The sequence below is a fragment of the Theropithecus gelada genome, chromosome 14 (assembly GCF_003255815.1).
Source record: "Theropithecus gelada isolate Dixy chromosome 14, Tgel_1.0, whole genome shotgun sequence".
NCBI lineage: Eukaryota > Metazoa > Chordata > Mammalia > Primates > Cercopithecidae > Theropithecus > Theropithecus gelada.
In genome coordinates, this window is record NC_037682.1 from 75,598,258 (window position 1) to 75,619,649 (window position 21,392).

The 21,392-nt window shown below is 39.6% G+C and overlaps 1 protein-coding gene across 12 annotated transcripts in view; it reads right to left on the reverse strand.

Moving 5' to 3' along the window:
• Positions 1 to 21,392, reverse strand: part of DLG2 (discs large MAGUK scaffold protein 2) — a 2,171,029-nt gene that overhangs the window by 80,306 nt on the left and 2,069,331 nt on the right. For all 12 annotated transcript variants that reach the window (XM_025355445.1, XM_025355443.1, XM_025355446.1 and 9 more), the window contains one exon: positions 2,825 to 3,001. In XM_025355445.1, the coding sequence (XP_025211230.1) occupies positions 2,825 to 3,001 (177 nt within the window). The remainder of the gene's footprint in view (positions 1 to 2,824; positions 3,002 to 21,392) is intronic.

Genomic DNA, 21,392 nt, shown 5'->3' on the forward strand with positions numbered 1-21,392 from the left:
TGCTTGCTGCATTGAATTTTGCTAGCTCCTATTTTTGTACCTTTGTGGGGCAAGATTGCATATGTCTTAAGTGCAATTCTGTAGCCTGGATTCAAATTCCAGTTCTACCACTTACTACATGGGCAATTTCAGGCACATTAATGAACCTCTCTGTGCCTCAATCTCCTCATTTGTAAAATAAGGATAATAATAGCAACTTACTCATAGGGTTCTAATGAGGTTTAAATAAGTTAATAATTGTAAAGGGCTTACAACAGTGTCTAGCGTGCAATAGGAATGTTTTGTTAAATAAAATTTATTCACCATCTTCAGAAAAAAGGAGGGGGAAGGTGATAATATTCATACTTTTCATCTCATGGTTTCATTTGAGATGATTAAATGACATTATCAATAGAGAAACATTTTTGTAAATGGCATAAAGTCATACACTGATGTTATCCATTATGAGATTTAAAAAATTTTCCCGATGAGCACTACTAGGTAAATTATACTCAGGAAACAGGCTAGAAAGAAATTAATGATTGAAAAATAACATCAACCTAATAAATGTAGGTTTTAAATTGCATTACAATAAGTACATGAGTACTCTTTGTGGGGTAGAATTATAAGTGATTTTTATTTTCTTTATGTTTTTCTAGATGTTCCCACCTTTCTACAATAAAAGGTATTACTTTTACAAATACTTAAAGCAATAAAAGTAACTATTTTGAAAATAATTAAAATCCTAAAAAGAAAATTTGGCAGAAATTTATTTACAGCTATAAATTATATAAATATATATATTATATAATATATATTATATATATGAGGTGGAGCTACTGTACCCTTCATAAAAAGTAGAATGTAAATAAATATCAACATTGCGGTCACTAATTAAACTTATTTTCCAGGTCAGCTATACTCTGGTTGTTAAGATGGTTCTCTTCCAAAATAAGAGAGAAATAGCTAATTCAAGAATGATTACCAGCAGGTGGAAAATTATTTCAGGAGGAATAGCATTGAGAATGTTCTTCTGGAGAAAAATGATGTGCGAATTGAACAAACAAATGACTTGATAAGATTGGTTGGAATCATAGAACCTCAGGGCTGGAAAGAACCAGAAAATCGTATAGTTCAACTCCTGTATCCAAAGTTTGAATTCCTTTTCTATCTTCCCAGATAGTCCATGCCATCTTTAGGCAGCTCCAACTAATGAAAGGACTTCTTTAAAATGAGCTGACATCTATTCCCACATAGCTTTCCTTTATCCACCCCATTACTATCTTTGGGGCCATAATTCAACAAGATGGCTCCTTCTTCTAGAGAACAGCTCTTCAGACAGCTCAAAATAATTAAATCAAAGCAAACCAAGAGGAACTTTGTCTTGACTTTTTTTTTATTTGAAGTAAATGGAAATGGAGAGACCCAGAATATAAACAAGCCAGTGCTGAGTCAATGTTTAAACATATAACCTTTCGGAAAACACACACAGCCATTCTACAGTCAGAATGCCCTGGCAAAGCAATGTCAAGCAATTATCCAGGAGCCAAGAGGCTTAAAGAAACACAGAGAATTCTGCTGGTGGGAGATCTATAGGCACTGGCATATGGGAGGGAGAGGCTCCCTGGAATTTCAGCTCCTTCACTGTGACTCCTCCTGGCTAAAGGTAAGAGAACAGCTGAGGACCAGTGAGCCCTCTGCTTTCCATGTCCCATTCTTCCCCAGGCTGTATGACCACAGGCAGAAAGAAGAGATCAGCTGTCTCGGGAGCACAAATATCCCACAGAGTTATTCTGAGGTTTAAATTCCATCTTCCCACTATGGTTTGTACTAGCCCAATCACTTGATGTGTAGTAGCACTTAAAGGCCCAGCTTCGCTGGGAATATTTTACAGAGGCATTTTGGGTGTTTGGCGATGAGGATCAAAGCCCTTTGAGAAATCTGCAGCTTGAGAAAAGTTAGTGCCTGCTTTTATTAAGCATCATTCCTGACTGATTTTGTACTATATCTAGTCTCTGGGATAGAACCAATTTCTGTTTCTTGGATATCTTGGTGCCAAAGGGACATTTGTGAGAAGGAAAGTTCCTGTCTGGTGATGGATCCGCTGGGACAGATTAAGGAGTTGGCTGTTCTGAAGCACATTTCTGCTTTTCAAAAGTAGAGCTGAAGAAACACTTGGAAGAGAAAGCATGATGCTCTTGATTTAGGAAACACTTACACAGAACTAAATATCTAGGTAGCTATTGGAAGTTGTGAGGTGGGGAACAAGAATAAAGAAAACAGTAAAAAAAAGAAAAAAAAATTGTAAACCCAGTCAGTACTTAGACCTCACCAGATGTTTGACAGCTCATATCCCAAGCATCTGAATTTGAGATGAAGGTTTTCCATTTTTTTTCCACCAATATTTGTAGATATTACATAGCCAGGACCTTAGCCTAGTAAATTGCCTACTTCATTTGCCTTCAACTTGACCTTTCTATAAAATTCATTGGTAAATGTTGAAACTCTGGAAATAAATGGGCTGAATTTGTAAGTCAGCATATAAGCTGATAAGCACAAGGTTGCACATGCACACTCTGGTAAAAGTTTTAGGAACACAGTGTAAGCCGATTCTCTTTCTTCCTTTATTTCTTGTCACAGTCACCAATTTTGGTAAAACCCTAATATAGGAGAAAGAGGATTTTTAATTCATGTCACCTGTCACCACTGACAATTTTCCTGCAGATTGACTATCCCATTTAAATAAATTTAATTTTGTGAACAGTTTCTCCCACCTTCTTCTTCCCTCATCTCCACTCCCTGGATAGCTGAAAAGCAAATATTCTGCTACAAAAGGCATTCTTACCTCCGTTTGCTGGGGATGACCCCCATCTCCTCACTGTCTCCCTCCAGCATGACTCTCCTGGCTTGCCACCACTCATCATCAGAGGCATTGATAACGTGGAGAATATCTCCATATTTAAAACTAAGTCCTTGACTTGGAAGCCCACTGTCCTTGCTCTTGTCGTAGTCAAACATGGCTCTGGAGGAAAGGACAAAAGAGGACACTGTTAGGAATCTCTGTCAGCACAGATTTAGGAGTTGTGGTTTCAAATGTTCACTCTTGCTCTGAGAACCCATCATCACGTGGTATCAATTCCCGGGATGATTCCCTGGGTCACAGTCCACACTCTCACTGCTTTGGCAATACACTAAAGTTAGCTCTTGCTTCTTCTTGGAGGTTACAGGGGCAGCCTATAGATCCTCAAAACTGAGATCTGCTTCTTTTCCTGGAGACCATCAGATGTTAGAAGGTGATAATAGAAGATGAGAAAGGCAGTTTACTACCTAATTGAGATTTTTTTCCCCCGCATTACAATCAAATTTTTAAAATTACTAAAAAAAGTAAAATAATAAGAGAAATATGGCTATCCTTCTAAATGAAGCATTTTGTTCTGTAAACAAATCATCTCAGCTGTATCAGCCTGTAGAACTGTTTCTTTCGTAATGGGAAAAAACAGTAACAAAGGTCCACCCATTGAGTAGGTGATCCCTCTACTCAATGAAATATTGGACCACCACTGCAACTGGATGAAGAGGTTAATGCAATCACCTGAATACATGCATAAAATGCAGTAAATTTAAAAATGTATGCATATGTATGGGTATGGCTAGATAAAAGTCATATTAACAGCACGACAAATCTTTCTGCTTCCATATAATGCCGAGCTTACCTCATCATGGCACTTATCTCTGAATTACAATTCTTGCTTTCTGTATCATGCTGCCCTCACTAAAAAGCATTTGCTAAGCATTTGTTAAGGCCAATGCACTGTAATATGTATGAATGGCAGCATGAAGGAGGTGGAATCAGAATCAAAATGATGAACAAGATCTTAGAAACTAGCTGTCATCTTTAAAAGGTGAACATTTGCCACCACTCCTGTATTGTACACATCCTGCTGTATATCCCATTTTCAAAAATCACCACCACACACATACAGCATATGACTTTCCCAGAGAAGCAGATTTCACTACCTGTCTGTGTATTCCCCTTTGATTTCATTCTAAGAATTTCCTTAGAGTATAACTACTATGTATGCAAAACTAGCAAGATCTGGGAAACAGATTTTTCTAAAAATCTGTTTTATTTTAGATTTTTCCACACTGAAGACCAAGTGTGGTTTTCTTCTTCTTTCTTTGTCCATCAAAGAAATGTCACATCTGCTGCCATGACAACAAGAAAGAGCTGAAGACAGCATCTAGAGCTCTTAAACACAGCAGGAAAAGTATAATTACTTGCAACATAGTCCCTTCTTTCATTAACACTGTCTCCCAAAGATGGAATTTGGAGAGGGTTTCCTGGTCCAAGCTCCCGGAATGAATCATTTGCACCTTGACCACCCCTGCCAAAGGCTCAGACAAAGCCCCAGTCAGGAACGGGGAGCTGTGGAAAGACCAACACCCACTCCTGAAGCTATCACTTCTCTGATTCTGTGATGTGACATACATTAGTTAACATTCTTGAGCCACAGGTTTTTTGATGCAAAATTAGTCTAATAACAACACTCACCTAGAACTACTGTGATCCTTAATGAAATAACACATATGCAGCACTAAGCCTATAGTATGTGCAGTCTAGTGTAGTACAGTGTGGTTATGAATATGGACTACTGGGTCTATGTCCCGCTCCTACTATGTCTTACTCTTACAGCTAGTCAGCTGGGCAAGTTACTTAGTCTCTTTTGGGCTTCAGTTTCCTCATATACAACATAGTGATAATGATGACAATGATGAAAACGATACCTCCATTACTGAGTGCTGTATGGGTAAAATGTTACATAAGGTAATATACATATAAAGCGTGGACAAATGGACCTGGCACACAATGACAAATAGTAAGCATGAACTGATGTTTTTATTATCTCCCTTTTTCGTTCCGAGTAGATGCTAATACAAATCTTTTCTTTAGATTCTACTCTGTGCAAAAAGGAGTTAACGTAGCAGGCCTGAGACTGCTGTTCTTGCTTGTAAGGGTAGCCCTTGGCTGACATGTGGGAAGTTAGATTTTGGGAGGGTTCCCACCATTTTCTCATAAGAATGGCTTACTGGGCCTAAACTGTTTGTACAAACAATATAATTTATACTGAACACCTGCTTTCTTTCTGGGAGTCTGATATTATGGTATGTGCTAGGCAGAGGCTGCCTACGTGACCAGCTCCCAGTAAACCTGGACATTAAATCTCTAATAAGATTCCCTGGTAGACATTTTGCACCTGTTGTTGCAATTTGTTGCTGGAAGAATTAGGCACTTCCTGTGTGACACCACTGAGAGAGTACTCTCGGAAACTTGCAGCTAATTTTTTCCAGACTTTGTCCTCTGCTCCTGTTCCCTTACCTGACATTGTTTGGTATCTTTTTGCAGTAATAAATCATAATCATGAGCATGATCATGCTGAGTCCTGTGAACTATCCTAGTGAGTCATCAACCTGGGAGTTGTCTTGGGGAACCCCAACACACGCTCTATAGATTGCAAAGCATTTTCACACAAGTTACCTTGTTGTGACTCAATCAGTTGCTGTGAAGAAGGTGTGACAGACATAGTACTATCCTCCCAACTTTTGTTGTTGTTGTTGTTAAAAGATGAGGGACAGATCTACTGGGGCCCACTGACTAACTCCAGAATATACAGCTCAGTGGCAGCAACCTAGGACTAGATGTTGGGTCTCCAGATCCAAGTCTAGTTCAGTGCTCTTCACCTTGCCCCCTCATTCAACCTGGGAGGTGGTGATGATAAGGTGTGGAAAATGATAACCATGATGGCTACTACTACTTACGCCCTTATTAGGTGGTCTGGAACTTTGTAGTCATTGTCTTATTTGATGTCACAGCAACCCTAAAGGTAAAAATTAGTATCCCCACTTTATAGATGAGGGAAGGAGGCTCAGGAAGTTAAGGAGCCTGGCCCAGGTCACACAAACACATGTGGTGGAGGTTGAATACAAAATGAGGTGTATCTGATTCCAAATTCTGTTTTCTTGGCCATTTTATTACATGGCTCAATTTCCCCGCTTGTTGCCCTCTGGCCATGCTCACAGTCTAGCAGTGCCAAAGACTTTTAATCTTCCCTTCAGGGCTGACAACCACTTCTTCCCTAAATTCCTGAAACTCCCTTACTGCTCAGTCCTTGTCCAAGTATTTCTTATCTCCAAAGTCCTTGAACTGCTGGCCTGACTCTAGGCTCCTTCTGGATGTAAACTATGGGAAGTTGAGGTAGAGAAACCAACAGAAAGGCTGACAAGCAGTAGCCAAGAAGGCAGGCTCTGGAGCCAGACTGCCTAGGTTTGCAATTTTTTAACTATGTGATCTTAGGCAAGTTACTTAACCCCTCTGGGCCTCAGATTTTCTTAACTGTAAAACTGGCATAAATAATAACACCATCTGTCTCAAAAGAGTTATGGTGAGGATTAAATGAAATAATATACGCAAAGTATCGTAACACTGGCCTGGCACTAGTGAGGGCTCAATAAATGTAAGATATTATTATAATAACTGTTATTCTGAAAAACATATTGTAATTTGAATCAGGGGGTCTGTGTGCCAATTGTGCCACCTAAAAGCTGTTTTCTGGACTATGCATAAAGACATCTAAAATATCTCTGTATCCTCAGGACCTAGTAGGGTGCCGGATCCAAAGTAGATCCTCAATACAGGTGTGTGAAAATGTTTCAGGTGGCTTTTGAAAGCCCTTCTTCTCTCACGTCTCTGCATTCCCATTTGAAGTGGGAGTGGGGACTATTCCTGGAGGTTTCTACCAGGTCAGGCATTCACTCGCCTGTACTATTCTATTCCCGAGAGTCCTTAAGGGGAACTTTGCCACTCCTGCTGTTAGATGCAGGTGTCCTTCCTAAGGAGCTCAGCAACAGGTTCTTTCCATGAGCTCTATTGATCTTGGACAATCTGCCCCTCTAGGATTACATTTATTCAGACTTGGCAGGTCCCTAAAACCAAGCAGCTGACACATTTCAGCAGCCTCTGGCTCCTTTGGATATTAATGGATCCTCACATCTGGGAAAAATGCTACAGTGCCCCATCACCTAATTTAACAAGCGATAAGCTGTTTTTAATTTGCTTTATGTGCTAATTCATCACAGCAACTTTTATAAAATGCCATTAAGACTCACACTTTCCATCCAGGGTGCTTTTAACAAGTCCATTAGACAAGTAGAATTGGACATGAATAATGTAATAACTCTCCTATCCCTCCTGCCCCTCCTGAATTTCAACGTGTGGTGGCCCCTTGCCAACTGGGGAAGTCTAGTAAGGGAAGAGTGAAGCAGCTGCTCATCCTCATGACTGTGCAATATGGCTGTGAGATACCTGGGTACCCTACTAAAATAGTGCTTTTTAGGTGTTACACAATGCAGCAAGCATTTTATATTCATTGTCTCACTCAATTTATGGGGTAGGCAACATAGCATATGGATTATATGCCAGGCTTCCAAGACAGAGAAGACCTGGGTTTATGTCCCAGTTCTGCCATTCTTAGCTGTATAATTTGGGCATGTTACTTAACTTCTTAGATAACCACTTTACCTTAGATGGGCGTTCTCTTATTTAGGAAATGCAGATAATAATGGTACTAACGCAAAAGGGTGCTGTGGAGATATGACAATGGGACGACACATGTAAAATATCCAACACAAATGAATTCCACTTTGTTATTATTTCTGACAACAATTCTGCCATGTAAGCATTTTTGTTCTCATAAAGAAAATGAGATATAAAGAGGTGAAATGAAAATAAGATAGTAAGTAGCAGAACCAGGATTAAAATATAGATAGATGTGTCTCACTCAAAAGTTCATGTTCATAATCTCAGAATTCTTGGAATTCCTGATAAGAAATGTTGTACTTAGATCTTATACCTAAGGATTTCATGACTTGATGATAACACTTATAGTGATACTATGGACTAGCCTGCAAAAAAGACGCATGAGTAGTTTATAGAGGACACATTCAGTTCTCACAGCTATCCTGCAATGCATATATTAGCCCTGTATTATAGAAGAGGAAATACAGACTTGGATAATTTAAGCAACATGTTCAGTGTCATGCCAGTTATCAAGTGATGGGGCAGGACTCAAATCCTGTCTGCCTCTAAGACCTATGAATTTCCTGCTATACCAACCTCTATGTTCTTTTGCAAGCAACTCTTTCCAGCTCAAAACACTCACACTCTCCCCTTGGGCTTAGATTGAGGTAATATTTAACAATCATGGAGCTTAAAAGTATTGGTGTTTACTATATATGCCAGGGAATTTAGTTTTGGCTGTACCACTTTAAAGCTAGGATAGCAGTGAATGATGAGGATGGAGAGACAGTATCACTAAGAATAGGAAAAATTATTTGATGTGTTTCATAGTTAACAAGGATATGGTAGGAGAAATAATATCCTTAACTCACTCTCCCAAAATGTCCACACTTTAATTCTCAGAGTTTATGAATATTTTATCTCATACAGCAAAAGGGACTTGGAGATGTGATTAAGCTTAAGGATCTGGAGAGCGGGAGATTGTCCTGGATTATCTGGGTGGACCCAATCAAATTGCATGAATCTTTAGAAGTGGAAGAGGAAGACAAAAAGAGTAGATCAGAGAGATGTGACTTGGGAAGGACTTGATCCACCACTGCTGGCTTCAAAGTTAGGGGAAGAGGACCACAAGCCAAGGAAATGGTAGCTTTCATAAACTGCGAATGGTTATTAGGTTACAGCCATCAAGAAAACAGGCACCTATGAGAGGTGGTTCCAAGATGGCTGAATAGGAACAGTTCCAGCCTACAGTTCCCAGTGTGAGCAACACAGAAGACAGGTGATTTCTGCATTTCCAACTGAGGTACCAGGTTCATCTCACTGGGGTGTGTCAGACATTGGGTGCAGGACAGAGGGTGCAGCCCACTGAGCGAGAGCTGAAGCAGGGCGAGGCATTGCCTCACCCAGGAAGTGCAAGGGGGAAGGGAATTCCCTCTCCCAGCCAAGGGAAACTGTAACACACAGCACCTGGAAAACTGGGTCACTCCCACCCTAATACTGGGCTTTTCCAAGGGTCTTAGCAAACGGCACACTAGGAGATTATATCCTGCGCCTGACTCAGTGGGTCCCACACCCACAGGGCCTTCCTCATTGCTAGCACAGCAGTCTGAGATCTAACTGCAAGGTGGCAGCAGTGAGGCTGGGGGAGGGCACCCACCATTGCTGAGGCTTGAGTAGGTACACAAAGTGGGCCAGGAAGCTTGAACTGGGTGGAGCCCACCACAGCTCAAGGAAGCTTGCCTGCCTCTCTGTAGACTCTACCTCTGGGGACAGGGCATAGCCAAACAAAAGGCAACAGAAACCTCTGCAGATTTAAATGTACCTGTCTGACAGCTTTGAAGAGAGTAGTGGCTCTCCTAGCATGGAGTTTGACATCTGAGAACAGAAAGACTGCCTCCTCAAGTGGATCCCTGACCCCTGAGTAGCCTAACTGGGAGGCACCCCCTAGTAGGGGCAGACTAACACTTCATACGGCCAGGCACCCCTCTGAGACGAAGCTTCCAGAGGAATGATCAGGCAGCAACATTTGCTGTTCAGTAATATTCACTCTTCTGCAGCCTCTGCTGCTGATACCCAGGGCAAACAGGGTCTGGAGTGGACCTCTAGCAAACTCCAACACACCTGCAACTGAGGGTCCTGACTGTTAGAAGGAAAACTAACAAACAGAAAGGAAAAGCATCAACATCAACAAAAAGAACATCCACATCAAAACCCCATCTGTACTTCACCATCATCAAAGACCAAAGGTAGATAAAACCACAAAGATGGGGAAAAAACAAAGCAGAAAAGCTGAAAATTCTAAAAATCAGAGTGTCTCTCTCGCTCCAAAGGAATGCAGCTCCTTGCCAGCAACCGAACAAAGCTGGACAGAGAATGACTGACGAGTTGAGAGAAGAAGGCTTCACATGATCAAACCTCTCCGAGCTAAAGAAGGAAGTTCGAACCCATCACAAAAGAAGATAAAAACCTTGAAAAGTGATTAGACGAATGGCTAACTAGAATAGCCAATATAGACAAGTCCTTAAATGACCTGATAGAGTTGAAAACCATGGTACAAGAACTACGTGACAAATGCACAAGCTTCAGTAACCAATTCAATCACCTGTAAGAAAGGGTATCAGTAATTGAAGATCAAATGAATGAAATGAAGTGAGAAGAGAAGTTTAGAGAAAAAAGAGTAAAAAGAAATGAAAAAAGCCTCCAAGAAATATGGGACTAGGTGAAAAGACCAAATCTATGTCTGATGGGTGTACCTGAAAGTGACGGGGAGAATGGAACCAAGTTGGAAAACACTCTGCAGGATATTATCCAGGAGAACTTCCCCAACATAGCAAGGCAGGCCAACGTTCAAATTCAGGACATACAGAGAATGCCACAAAGATACTCCTCGAGAAGAACAACTCCAAGACACATAATTATCAGATTCACCAAAGTTGAAATGAAGGAAAAAATGCTAAGGGCAGCCAGAGAGAAAGGTCGGGTTACCCACAAAGGGAAGCCCATCAGACTAACAGCAGATCTCTAGGCAGAAACTCTACAAGCCAGAAGAGAGTAGGGGCCTATATTTAACATTCTTAAAGAATTTTCAACCCAGAATTTAATATCCAGCCAAACAAAGTTTCATAAGTGAAGGAGAAATAAAATCCTTTACAGACAAGCAAATACTGAGAGATTTTGTCACCACCAGGCCTGCTCTACAAGAGCTCCTGAAGGAAGCACTAAACATGGAAAGGAACAACTGGTACTAGCCACCGCAAAAATATGACAAAATGTAAAGACCATCGATGCTAGGAAGAAACTGCATCAACTAACAAGCAAAATAATCAGCTAACGTCATAATGACAGGATCAAATTCACACATAACTATGTTAACCTTAAATGTAAAAGGGCTAAATGCTCTAATTAAAAGATACAGACTGGCAAATTGGATAAAGAATCAAGACCCATCAGTGTGCTGTATTCAGGAGACCCATCTCATGTGTAGAGACACACATAGGCTGAAAATAAAGGGATAGAGGGAGATCTACCAAGCAAATGGAAAACAAAAAAAGGCAGGGGTTGCAAATCTTAGTCTCTGATAAAACAGACTTTAAACCAACAAAGATCAAAAGAGACAAAGAAGGCCATTACATGATGGTAAAAGGATCAATTCAACAAGAAGAGCTAACTATCCTAAATATATATGCACCCAATACAGGAGCACCCAGATTCATAAAGCAAGTCCTTAGAGACTTACAAAGAGACTTAGACTCCCACACAATAATAATGGGAGACTTTAACACCCCACTGTCAACATTAGACAGATCAATGAGACAGAAAGTTAACAATGATACCCAGGAATTGAACTCAGCTCTGCACCAAGTGGACCTAATAGACATCTACAGAAATCTCCACCCCAAATCAACAGAATATACATTCTTCTCAGCACCACATCACACTTATTCCAAAATTGACCACATAATTGGAAGTAAAGCACTCCTCAGCAAATATAAAAGAACAGAAATTATAACAAACTGTCTCTCAGACCACAGTGCAATCAAACTAGAGCTCAGGATTAAGAAACTCACTCAAAACCACTCCACTACATGGAAACTGAACAACCTGCTCCTGAATGACTACTGGGTATATAATGAAATGAAAGCAGAAATAAAGATGTTCTTTGAAACCAATGAGAACAAAGACACAACATACCAGAATCTCTGGAACACATTTAAAGCAATGTGTAGAGGGAAATTTATAGCACTAAATGCCCACAAGAGAAAGCAAGAAAGATCTAAAATTGACACCCTAACATCACAATTAAAAGAACTAGAGAAGCAAGAGCAAACACATTCAAAAGCTAGCAGAAGGCAAGAAATAACTAAGATCAGAGCAGAACTGAAGGAGATAGACACAAAAAACCCTTCAAAAAAGTCAATGAATCCAGGAGCTGGTTTTTTGAAACGATCAACAAAATTGATAGACCGCTAGCAAGACTAATAAAGAAGAAAAGAGAGAAGAATCAAAAAGACACAATAAAAAATGATAAAGGAGATATTACCACCGATCCCACAGAAATACAAACTATCATCAGAGAATACTACAAACACCTCTGTGCAAATAAACTAGAAAACCTAGAAGAAATGGATAAATTCCTGGACATATACATCCTCCCAAGACCAAACCAGAAAGAAGTTGGAATTCCTGAATAGACCAAAGACAGGTGCTGAAATTGAGGCAATACTTAATAGTCTACCAATCAAAAAAAGTGCAGGACCAGATGGATTCCAGCCGAATGCTACCAGAGGTACAAGGAGGAGCTGGGACCATTCCTTCTGAAACTATTCCAATCAATAGAAAAAGAGGGAATCTTCGCTAACTCATTTTATGAGGCCAACATCATCCTCATAAGAAAGCCTGGCAGAGACACAGCAAAAAAAGAGAATTTTAGACCAATATCCCTGATGAACATGAATGCAAAAATCCTCAATAAAATACTGGCAAACCGAATCCAGCAACATATCAAAAAGCTTATCCACCATGATCGAATGGGCTTCATCCCTGGGATGCAAGGCTGGTTCAACATATGCAAATCAGTAAACATAATCCAGCATATAAACAGAACCAAAGATAAAAACCACATGATTATCTCAATAGATGCAGAAAAGGCCTTTGACAAAATTCAACAGCCCTTCATGCTAAAAAAACTTGCAATAAATTCGCTATTGATGGAACGTATCTCAAAATACGTTCCATCTCAAAAAAAAAAAAGAGCTATTTATGACAAGCCCACAGCCATATGGAACCAAAAAAGACCCTGCATTACCAAGACAATCCTAAGCCAAAAGAACAAAGCTGGAAGCATCACGCTACCTGACTTCAAACTATACTACAAGGCTACAGTAACCAAAACAGCATGGTACTGGTACCAAAACAGAAATACAGACCAATGGAACAGAAAAGAGTTCTCAGAAATCATACTGAATGGGCAAAAACTGGAAGCATTCCATTTGAAAACTAGCACAAGACAGGGATGCCCTCTCTCACCACTCCTATTTAACATAGTGCTGGAAGTTCTGGCCAGGGCAATCAGGCAGGAGAAAGAAATAAAGGGTATTCAATTAGGAGAAGAGGAAGTCAAATTGTCCCTGTTTGCAGATGACGTGATTGTATATTTAGAAAACCCCATTGTCTCAGCCCAAAATCTCCTTAAGCTGATAAGCAACTTCAGCAAAGTCTCAGGATACAAAATCAATGTGCAAAAATCACAAGCATTCTTATACACCAAGAACAGACAAACAGAGAGCCAAATCATGAGTGAACTCCCATTCACAATTGCTTCAAAGAGAATAAAACACCTAGGAATCCAACTTACAAGGGATGTGAAGGACATCTTCAAGGAGAACTACAAACCATTGCTCAATGAAATAAAAGAGGAAACAAACAAATGGAAGAACATTCCATGCTCATGGATAGGAAGAATCAATATCATGAAAATGGCCATACTGCCCAAGGTAATTTATAGATTCAATGTCATCCCCATTAAGCTACCAATTACTTTCTTCACAGAATTGGAAAAAACAACTTTAAAGTTCATATGGAACCAAAAAAGACCCTGCATTACCAAGACAATCCTAAGCCAAAAGAACAAAGCTGGAAGCATCACGCTACCTGACTTCAAACTATACTACAAGGCTACAGTAACCAAAACAGCATGGTACTGGTACCAAAATGGAGATACAGACCAATGGAACAGAAAAGAGTTCTCAGAAATAATACTACATATCTACAATCATCTGATCTTTGACAAACCTGACAAAAACAAGAAATGGGGAAAGGATTCCCTATTTAAAAATTGATGCTGGGAAAACTGGCTAGCCATAAGTAGAAAGCTGCAACTGGATCCCTTCCCTACAACTTATATGAAAATTAATTCAAGATGGATTAGAGACTTAAATGTTAGACCTAAAACCATAAAAACCCTAGAAGAAAACCTAGGCAATACCATTCAGGATATAGGCATGGGCAAGGACTTCATGTCTAAAACACCAAAACAACGGCAACAAAAGCCAAAATGGACAAATGGGATCTAATTAAACTAAAGAGCTTCTGCACAGCAAAAGAAACTACCATCAGAGTGAACAGGCAACCTACAGAATGGGGGAAATTTTTTGCAATCTACTCATCTGACAAAGGGCTAATATCCAGAACCTACAAAGAACTTAAACAAATTTACAAGAAAAAAACAAACAACCCCATCAAAAAGTGGGCAAAGGATATGAACAGACATTTCTCAAAAGAAGGCATTTATGCAGCCAACAGACCAATGAAAAAATGCTCTTTATCACTTGCCATCAGAGAAATGCAAATCAAAACCACAATGAGATACCATCTCACACCAGTTAGAACAGTGATCATTAAAAAGTCAGGAAACAATAGGTGCTGGAGAAGATGTGGAGAAATAGGGACACTTTTACACTGTTGGTGGGACTGTAAACTAGTTCAACCATTGTGGAAGACAGTGTGGCGATTCCTGAAGGATCTAGAACTAGAAATACTATTTGAATCAGCCATCCCATTACTGGGTATATACCCAAAGGTTTATAAATCATGCTACTATAAAGACACATGCACACGTATGTTTATTGTGGCACTATTCACAATAGCAAAGACTTGGAACCTGCCCAGATGTTCATCAATGACAGACTGGATTAAGAAAATGTTGCACATATACACCATGGAATACCATGCAGCCATAAAAAAGGATGAGTCCTTTGTAGGGACATGGATGCAGCTGGAAACCATCATTCTCAGCAAACTATCGCAAGAACAGAAAACCAAACACCGCATGTTCTCACTCATAGGTGGGAATTGAACAATGAGAACACTTGGACACAGGAAGGAGAATATCACACACTGGGGCCTGTTGTGAGGTGGGGAGAGGGGGTAGGGGAGGGATAGCATTAGGAGATATACCTAATGTAAATGACGAGTTAATGGGTGCAGCACACCAACATGGCACATGTATACATATGTAACAAACCAGCACCTTGTGCCCCTGTACCCTAGAACTTAAAATACAATTAAAAAAAAAAAAAAAAAAAACCAGCCGGGTGCGGTGGCTCAAGCCTGTAATCCCAGCACTTTGGGAGGCCGAGACAGGTGGATACCGAGGTCAGGAGATCGAGACCATCCTGGCTAACATGGTGAAATCCCGTCTCTACTAAAAAATACAAAAAATTAGCCAGGTGTGGTGGTGGGCGCCTACAGTCCCAGCTACTCGGGAGGCTGAGGCAGGAGAATGGTGTAAACCTGGGATGCAGAGCTTGCAGTGAGCTGAGATCTGGCCACTGCACTCCAGCCTGGGCAACAGAGCGAGACTCCGTCTCAAAAAAAAAAAAAAACCAGACACCTTAGTCCTACAACCATATGATGACCTGAATGAGCAGGAAATGATTCTCCTATTGAGCCTCCAGAAGGGCTACAGACTGCTGAAAGCTTTATTTTATTCTGGTGAGATCTGTACCAGACATACAGAACTATAAGATAATAAATTTGTATTGTTTTAAGTCATTAGGTCTGTGATAATTTGTTATGGCAGCAATAGAAAACTAATACCAACTTTGGTACCAGAAGTATATGTAACAAATACCTAAAAGTGTAGAAATAGCTTTTGAATTGGGAAGTAGGCAGAGGCTAGAAGAATGTTGAGGAACACGATAGGAAAAAACCTAGATTGATTCTAAGAAGAGATTCGCAGAAATACAGACTTTAAGGATATTTCCAGGGAAGCTTTAAAAACTTCTTAGAGAAATCTGGACTTGGAGAATGCTGAGGGTGATAGCTCAAATGGAAATGAGAAGCATGTTATTGGAAACTGTAGGAAAGGGATCCTGGTTATACAGTGGGGGGAAGCTTAGTAGAATTACACTCTGTAGTTATGTGAAAAGATGAATCTTTGGGGGTCAGAGGGCAGACTGTGGTAGGAAGAATAATGGTTCTCCAAAGAGAACCTTAATCTCTAGAGCCTTATGTGGCAAAGGCCATTTGTGGATGTGATTAAGGTCAAGGGTCTTGAGATGGGGAGATTATCCTAGATTATGTGGGTGGGCCCAATCTAATCACATGTGTCCTTAAAACTAGAAGAGAAAGGCAGAATAGAGATGAAACATGAAAAGGACTTGAGTGCCATTGCTAAGATTTGAAAATGGAGGAAGCAAATTTGTCATAGCAGTAATGTAAAGCTAAAACAGAGGGCAAGAAACAACATGCAGCTTTAATAGAGGACAGGTAAAAGACAAGGGCCACCAGTTTGAGGATTCTGTCAAAGATTCTTTGGAATAAAACAACTACTCAGCAACAACAACAACAACCCACTGAGTGCCTGTTATTGGCCAGGTTGTGTGCAAAGTACATTTATGTAATTCCATCTCATTGAATCCCTGTAAATAGTTTGAGATATAGGTATGATTATTTTTACTTTGTAGATAAAGAACTTAAGAACTTAAGGTTTTAATTCTAATTCTCACAAAAACCTTATGTGATAAATATAGTTTTCCCGATTTTAGGATAAAGAAGCTGAGATACAGAAGAAGCAGCCCTTTCCTTCTCTAAAATTTCAAATCACTCTGCTCTTTTACCTCTCTGGGAAGCCTACAACTTCTAGTCTTGAGTGAAAATATGTCTCATCTCCTTTACTACATCAGAAACAACACCAGGGGCTCCCAGATCAAGCCTCAGCACAGAATTTTCACAGATGGATTTATAAATGAACAAATGAATCAGCATATTATTCCTTTCTGTGCTGTGAACTTGTTTGGTCTAGGGAGGCCTTTGTTTCTCTGACAACATTAAGACCAAAGGAACAGAGTGCTTTGACTCAATTTCCTTCATTTCTTGAAGTTGAGGCCTCTGCTTGATTAGAGGAGACCTGGTCCTCCCCTTTCTATGCAGCAAGAGAAAGAACAATAGCAACAGAAATAAAGTCTGCTCTCTGCTCCATCCCACTGTGCCTGGCTTGGACACATAAGAACCATTTTCACAATGTCAAGGTAAGCACATATGAACAGTGCAAGAAGCATAGATGTTGGAGTGAAGAAACACACGGTTAAGTCAGTCCACTCTTTCTAGCTGATTGTCATTCAGAAAATAAGTGGAGTAATCTGAACTTCAGTTTTATCTATAAAATGAGGTTTATCATTCCTACATCTCACATATTTGCAGAAATTCAATGAGATTATATAAGGAAGAGCATTTCACATAATAACTGGCAAAACAGAAGTTCCTTTATTTCACCTTTTCTCTACTCTAAAGATGAGCAAGTGTCCCACAAGTACTGGAAGGGGGATGAAATACGGATGGTGATTTTTCAAATGTGACATAAAAATGCATATGTAGTAAACTTCTTCAAAACATTTTCTCACTAGAGGGGTATGGGAAAGGATACTGGGAGCAGAGATATCTAAACTTTAGTTGCTCTTATTTTATAAAAATCACATTTTTCTATTTGTATTATCTTCTTAAAAACAATCACTCGCCCACTCATACATTTAGTGAATATGTGTTTTGATAACAGAGAAGGCACCCTGGAAGTAAAAAGAAGTTTAGATGGAGTGAGGAGTGCGGATTTTAGTCCTGGCTTCAACATAATTCACTATGTGAGTAAGGTACTTAACCTCCATGGGCTTCAGCTTCTATAATAATTAATAGACCAACTGCATTTCTCTAGGATATATTCAACTGTGACCCAAAAGATAGCTTCCAAAATGTAGGCATTATTCTCATTCTGTCAAAGGGAAGATTTATTATGTTTCATGGATTGTATCACATGGGTTATACCATTTAATCAACCTTATAAAGCAGATTTGTATTCTTTAAAGATACTCTTCTTATTACAATAGACTGCTTCTATGTTTTGAGGGTGTTGGGAAATGTCCATTTCTATTGTTACTAAAAATCAGGCAATCACTGTTATGACTGCAGATAGAACTAATTGGACACTAACCAGAGGTCCTTACAGCTTGGGCCTCTCTGCAGCTATAGCTTTTTGATTATAATCAAGGGAGAAGCATAACTTCCAGAGGAACAACTGTCTCTTTCTCTCTCTTAAGTCCTCAATGCTCCCGATTCCCCAAGAGACGTGATATGAGCAGATTTCACATGTCCGGAGGCTTGCATGTTGATCATTTTGGACAACTCATCATCAGAGTCTCCTGGGATGGGGCCCACTTGAGCCCACCTTCTCTTTCAGGCTGTCCTGGCAGTCTATCAGATTGGTTGACCCTCCAGTGTTGACTGATAAGTCTCTTATCTGAGGGAAACAGAGGCAAATCTGAACTTATGCAGAGCCAGAACTCACTGGACCACAGTGAATGGCATTTCAGGTTTCAGGGCTGGGTGAGGCTGCAAAGATTAATCATCTTAAAATCATTTTCCTTTCCCCCAAATGCCATCAGCTGGCTACTCAAAAAATGAAATGTGGGTAAGAGGAAGATGGCTTGGATGAACAGCCCAGGTTTTATGACACTTTCAAGAGCTCTTATGTTCTGGGTCTGTGTATTAGGCAATTGAGATATGTTAACTGAGATATTTCAGAGAGACTGACACAGCCCTGATTATGGTCTTTTATTTCTGAATTGAGCTGAAAATGTAGATCAAGCTTTGATATTCACCTTTCAGTATCTTACTGCCATTAGTTAGTAAACTTGGGGTGGGAAAAAGAAGAAATATCCTGGCATGGAATTTTATTATTGCTAATACACAATTATCATTAAAACATTTAAGTTTACATATGCATGACTCATGTAAAGATCATGAGATGGGAAACTCAGATCGTCCTGGATTCAAATATTAGCTCGTTATTATAAGCTGCAGTATGAGTTTCAGCAAATTACTTCATATCTTTGTATCTGGGCTTCTGTATATGCAAAATGAGGGGCAAGAATCCCTGTCCAACAGGGTCCTTATGAGAATTACACATGAGAGCTTTTAGAATCCAGTAGGTACTCAATATTTGTTAATTGAGTCTAAAAAATCTAATTTGTTTCCCCTACAAATTCTATACCCTGGTTCTAGTGTTACTCACTGGAGTATAAACAAATTAAGTCTACCTCTGCTAACCAGTAGCACTCTTCACAAATGATAAAGCTAGTACGGTCCCTAGCTCAGCGGAGGTGCTGGATAAAGCTCATTTTACTCATGAGTATATGAAAAATGGGAGAAAGACATTCAAGAGCATCTGAAATCACTCCTCCAAATCCTTAGTACCATCATAGTAGCTTATCAGGATAAGTAATGAAATTTACACACCACAATATCAGAAAGTTGGGCAATCACTTTGCCTGCCCCAATACTGAGTTTGTTATTTTACCTATGATTTTTCTGAAAACTGGATGGAAACTATAGGCTGTATGGTAGCAGGAGAAGACCTGATATTAGGGAACTCACCCTTCTAAATCTCATATGCCTATAAAGTTTCCCAATATCACCTGTTGACTAGAGATAGAGAGGACATATGGTTCCTTACTCACCCAGGCAAAAGCATCGAGTTCAGAATGTAATCAAACTCCCACATATGGAAATGAGATAATATTCATTTAAATATTAAATGTGACATTATTTTCATAGTATCTACTATATGCCAGGCACTCTATTGTTTGTTGGGACTCAGCAAAGGCTTTCTTTCTACAGTTGCACAGCTTGATGTTTGGTTGGGAATATGGGTAAGAAGGTACATTGATTTGGCCACTCACTTACTCATTTTCATTCAGCAAATACTTTTAAGCATTTACTATGTGTCAATGATGGTTCTAGGAGCTTGGGATCTATCAGTGAATAAAAACAGATAAAAATTCCTGCCTTCATGGATTTTATATTCTAGTAAGAGGAGATGGGCAAAAAACAATAAACATAATAAATAGGCAAATAGTATGATAGGTTAGGAGTTGATTGTTGCTATGGAAAAAGTCAAAAATAGAGCATGGTAAGGGGGATCAGGATTCTGAGATAGAGTAGGACTACGGTGGCAGTGAAGGCTGCATTTTTAAATGGGGTGTTTTTTTAAGGTAGGGCTCGCTGAAAAAGAGATGTTTGAGGCAAGGCTTGAAGGAGCTGAGGGAGTTAGATATGCAGGCATCTGAGGGAAGAGTGCTCTAGGACGGAACAACCAGTGCAAAGGCTGTAAATACAGTTACAGTTGAGTCTGATATGTGCTGTGTTAGGAATTAGTATAGGGTGCTGCTCAGGGATTGTAGTGCTCCTAGGAAGTCTCTAAAGAAGTTGGTGAATGGAGAGACGATTCATCACGATTTACTAGTAGAGGAGTGGTAGCACACCTGCCCACCCCTCCCTACTGAGCAGCCTTATCTTTCAGCCATGTTCTTAATGGAAGCCTCCTCTGTAATAATAGTAATCTCATATTCTTGAGGGCTCAGCTTCCTTCCTTCAGCCTCTCCCACTTCCTAAGTCTCATTGGAAACATGCACATGAGTTGGACCACTGAACAGCTTTTCTTCTTTCAGACACACATGACCACAATTTATACAGTGCAAATCAAATTCTTGGCCAAGAATTTTTTCTAACATTGTTATGAAAGTAGAAGTATTGATTATAAAAGAATTCTGCAACTTTCATTCTTTGAAAACCATGACTTTCTCTGGGAATCCTTCCTGAATCTATCTAGATAGGGCTATTTCTTTCACTCTCTGTGCCACATTGCAACCTTGTATGCGCTCTTATTCTTGTGCTTAGCAGGCTACATTTCAGTTGATTCATCTGCAGGTCTATCTTTCCTTCTAGATTTCTTGACTCATCAGAGTTAGGTGGAGTCTTACTTACCTCTGTATCCCTTGCAAAGAGGAAAAGGTGCTCATAAAACCAGGCTAAATTGAACTGAACTAAATTCAGAACACAAACTGTCTGAACTTCAGAAAACTGCCTCATCTTGTTTGGTCTCTTGAAGTTTCCCCATCTGTAAAATGGGATTAAAATATTGTATTTCATCAACTTAAAGATTTAAAAAATTTTTTATGTCTAAAATCAGGATGTTTCTCCACCATCAATGCCATCTCATAATTTAATTGGCAGAATTTTTCCTTTCTTGGTAACACATAGGGTACATCTTACAATTAAGGACAACCTAGATTCAATTAAACATGGTAGGAACTATCTCACAAGTTGTTGTGAAGATTAATGAATTATAGATGAAAAGCCCTCAGATCAGTACCTGAAATAAAGAAAGAAGTAAGCACTGTGTGTGTCTGTGTGTGTGTGTGTGTGTGTGTATGTGTATGTGTTTGCTGCTGCTGTTGCTGTGCTGTTATATATTGTAAGTCATTTAGAATCACCCCATCATTCTCTTTCC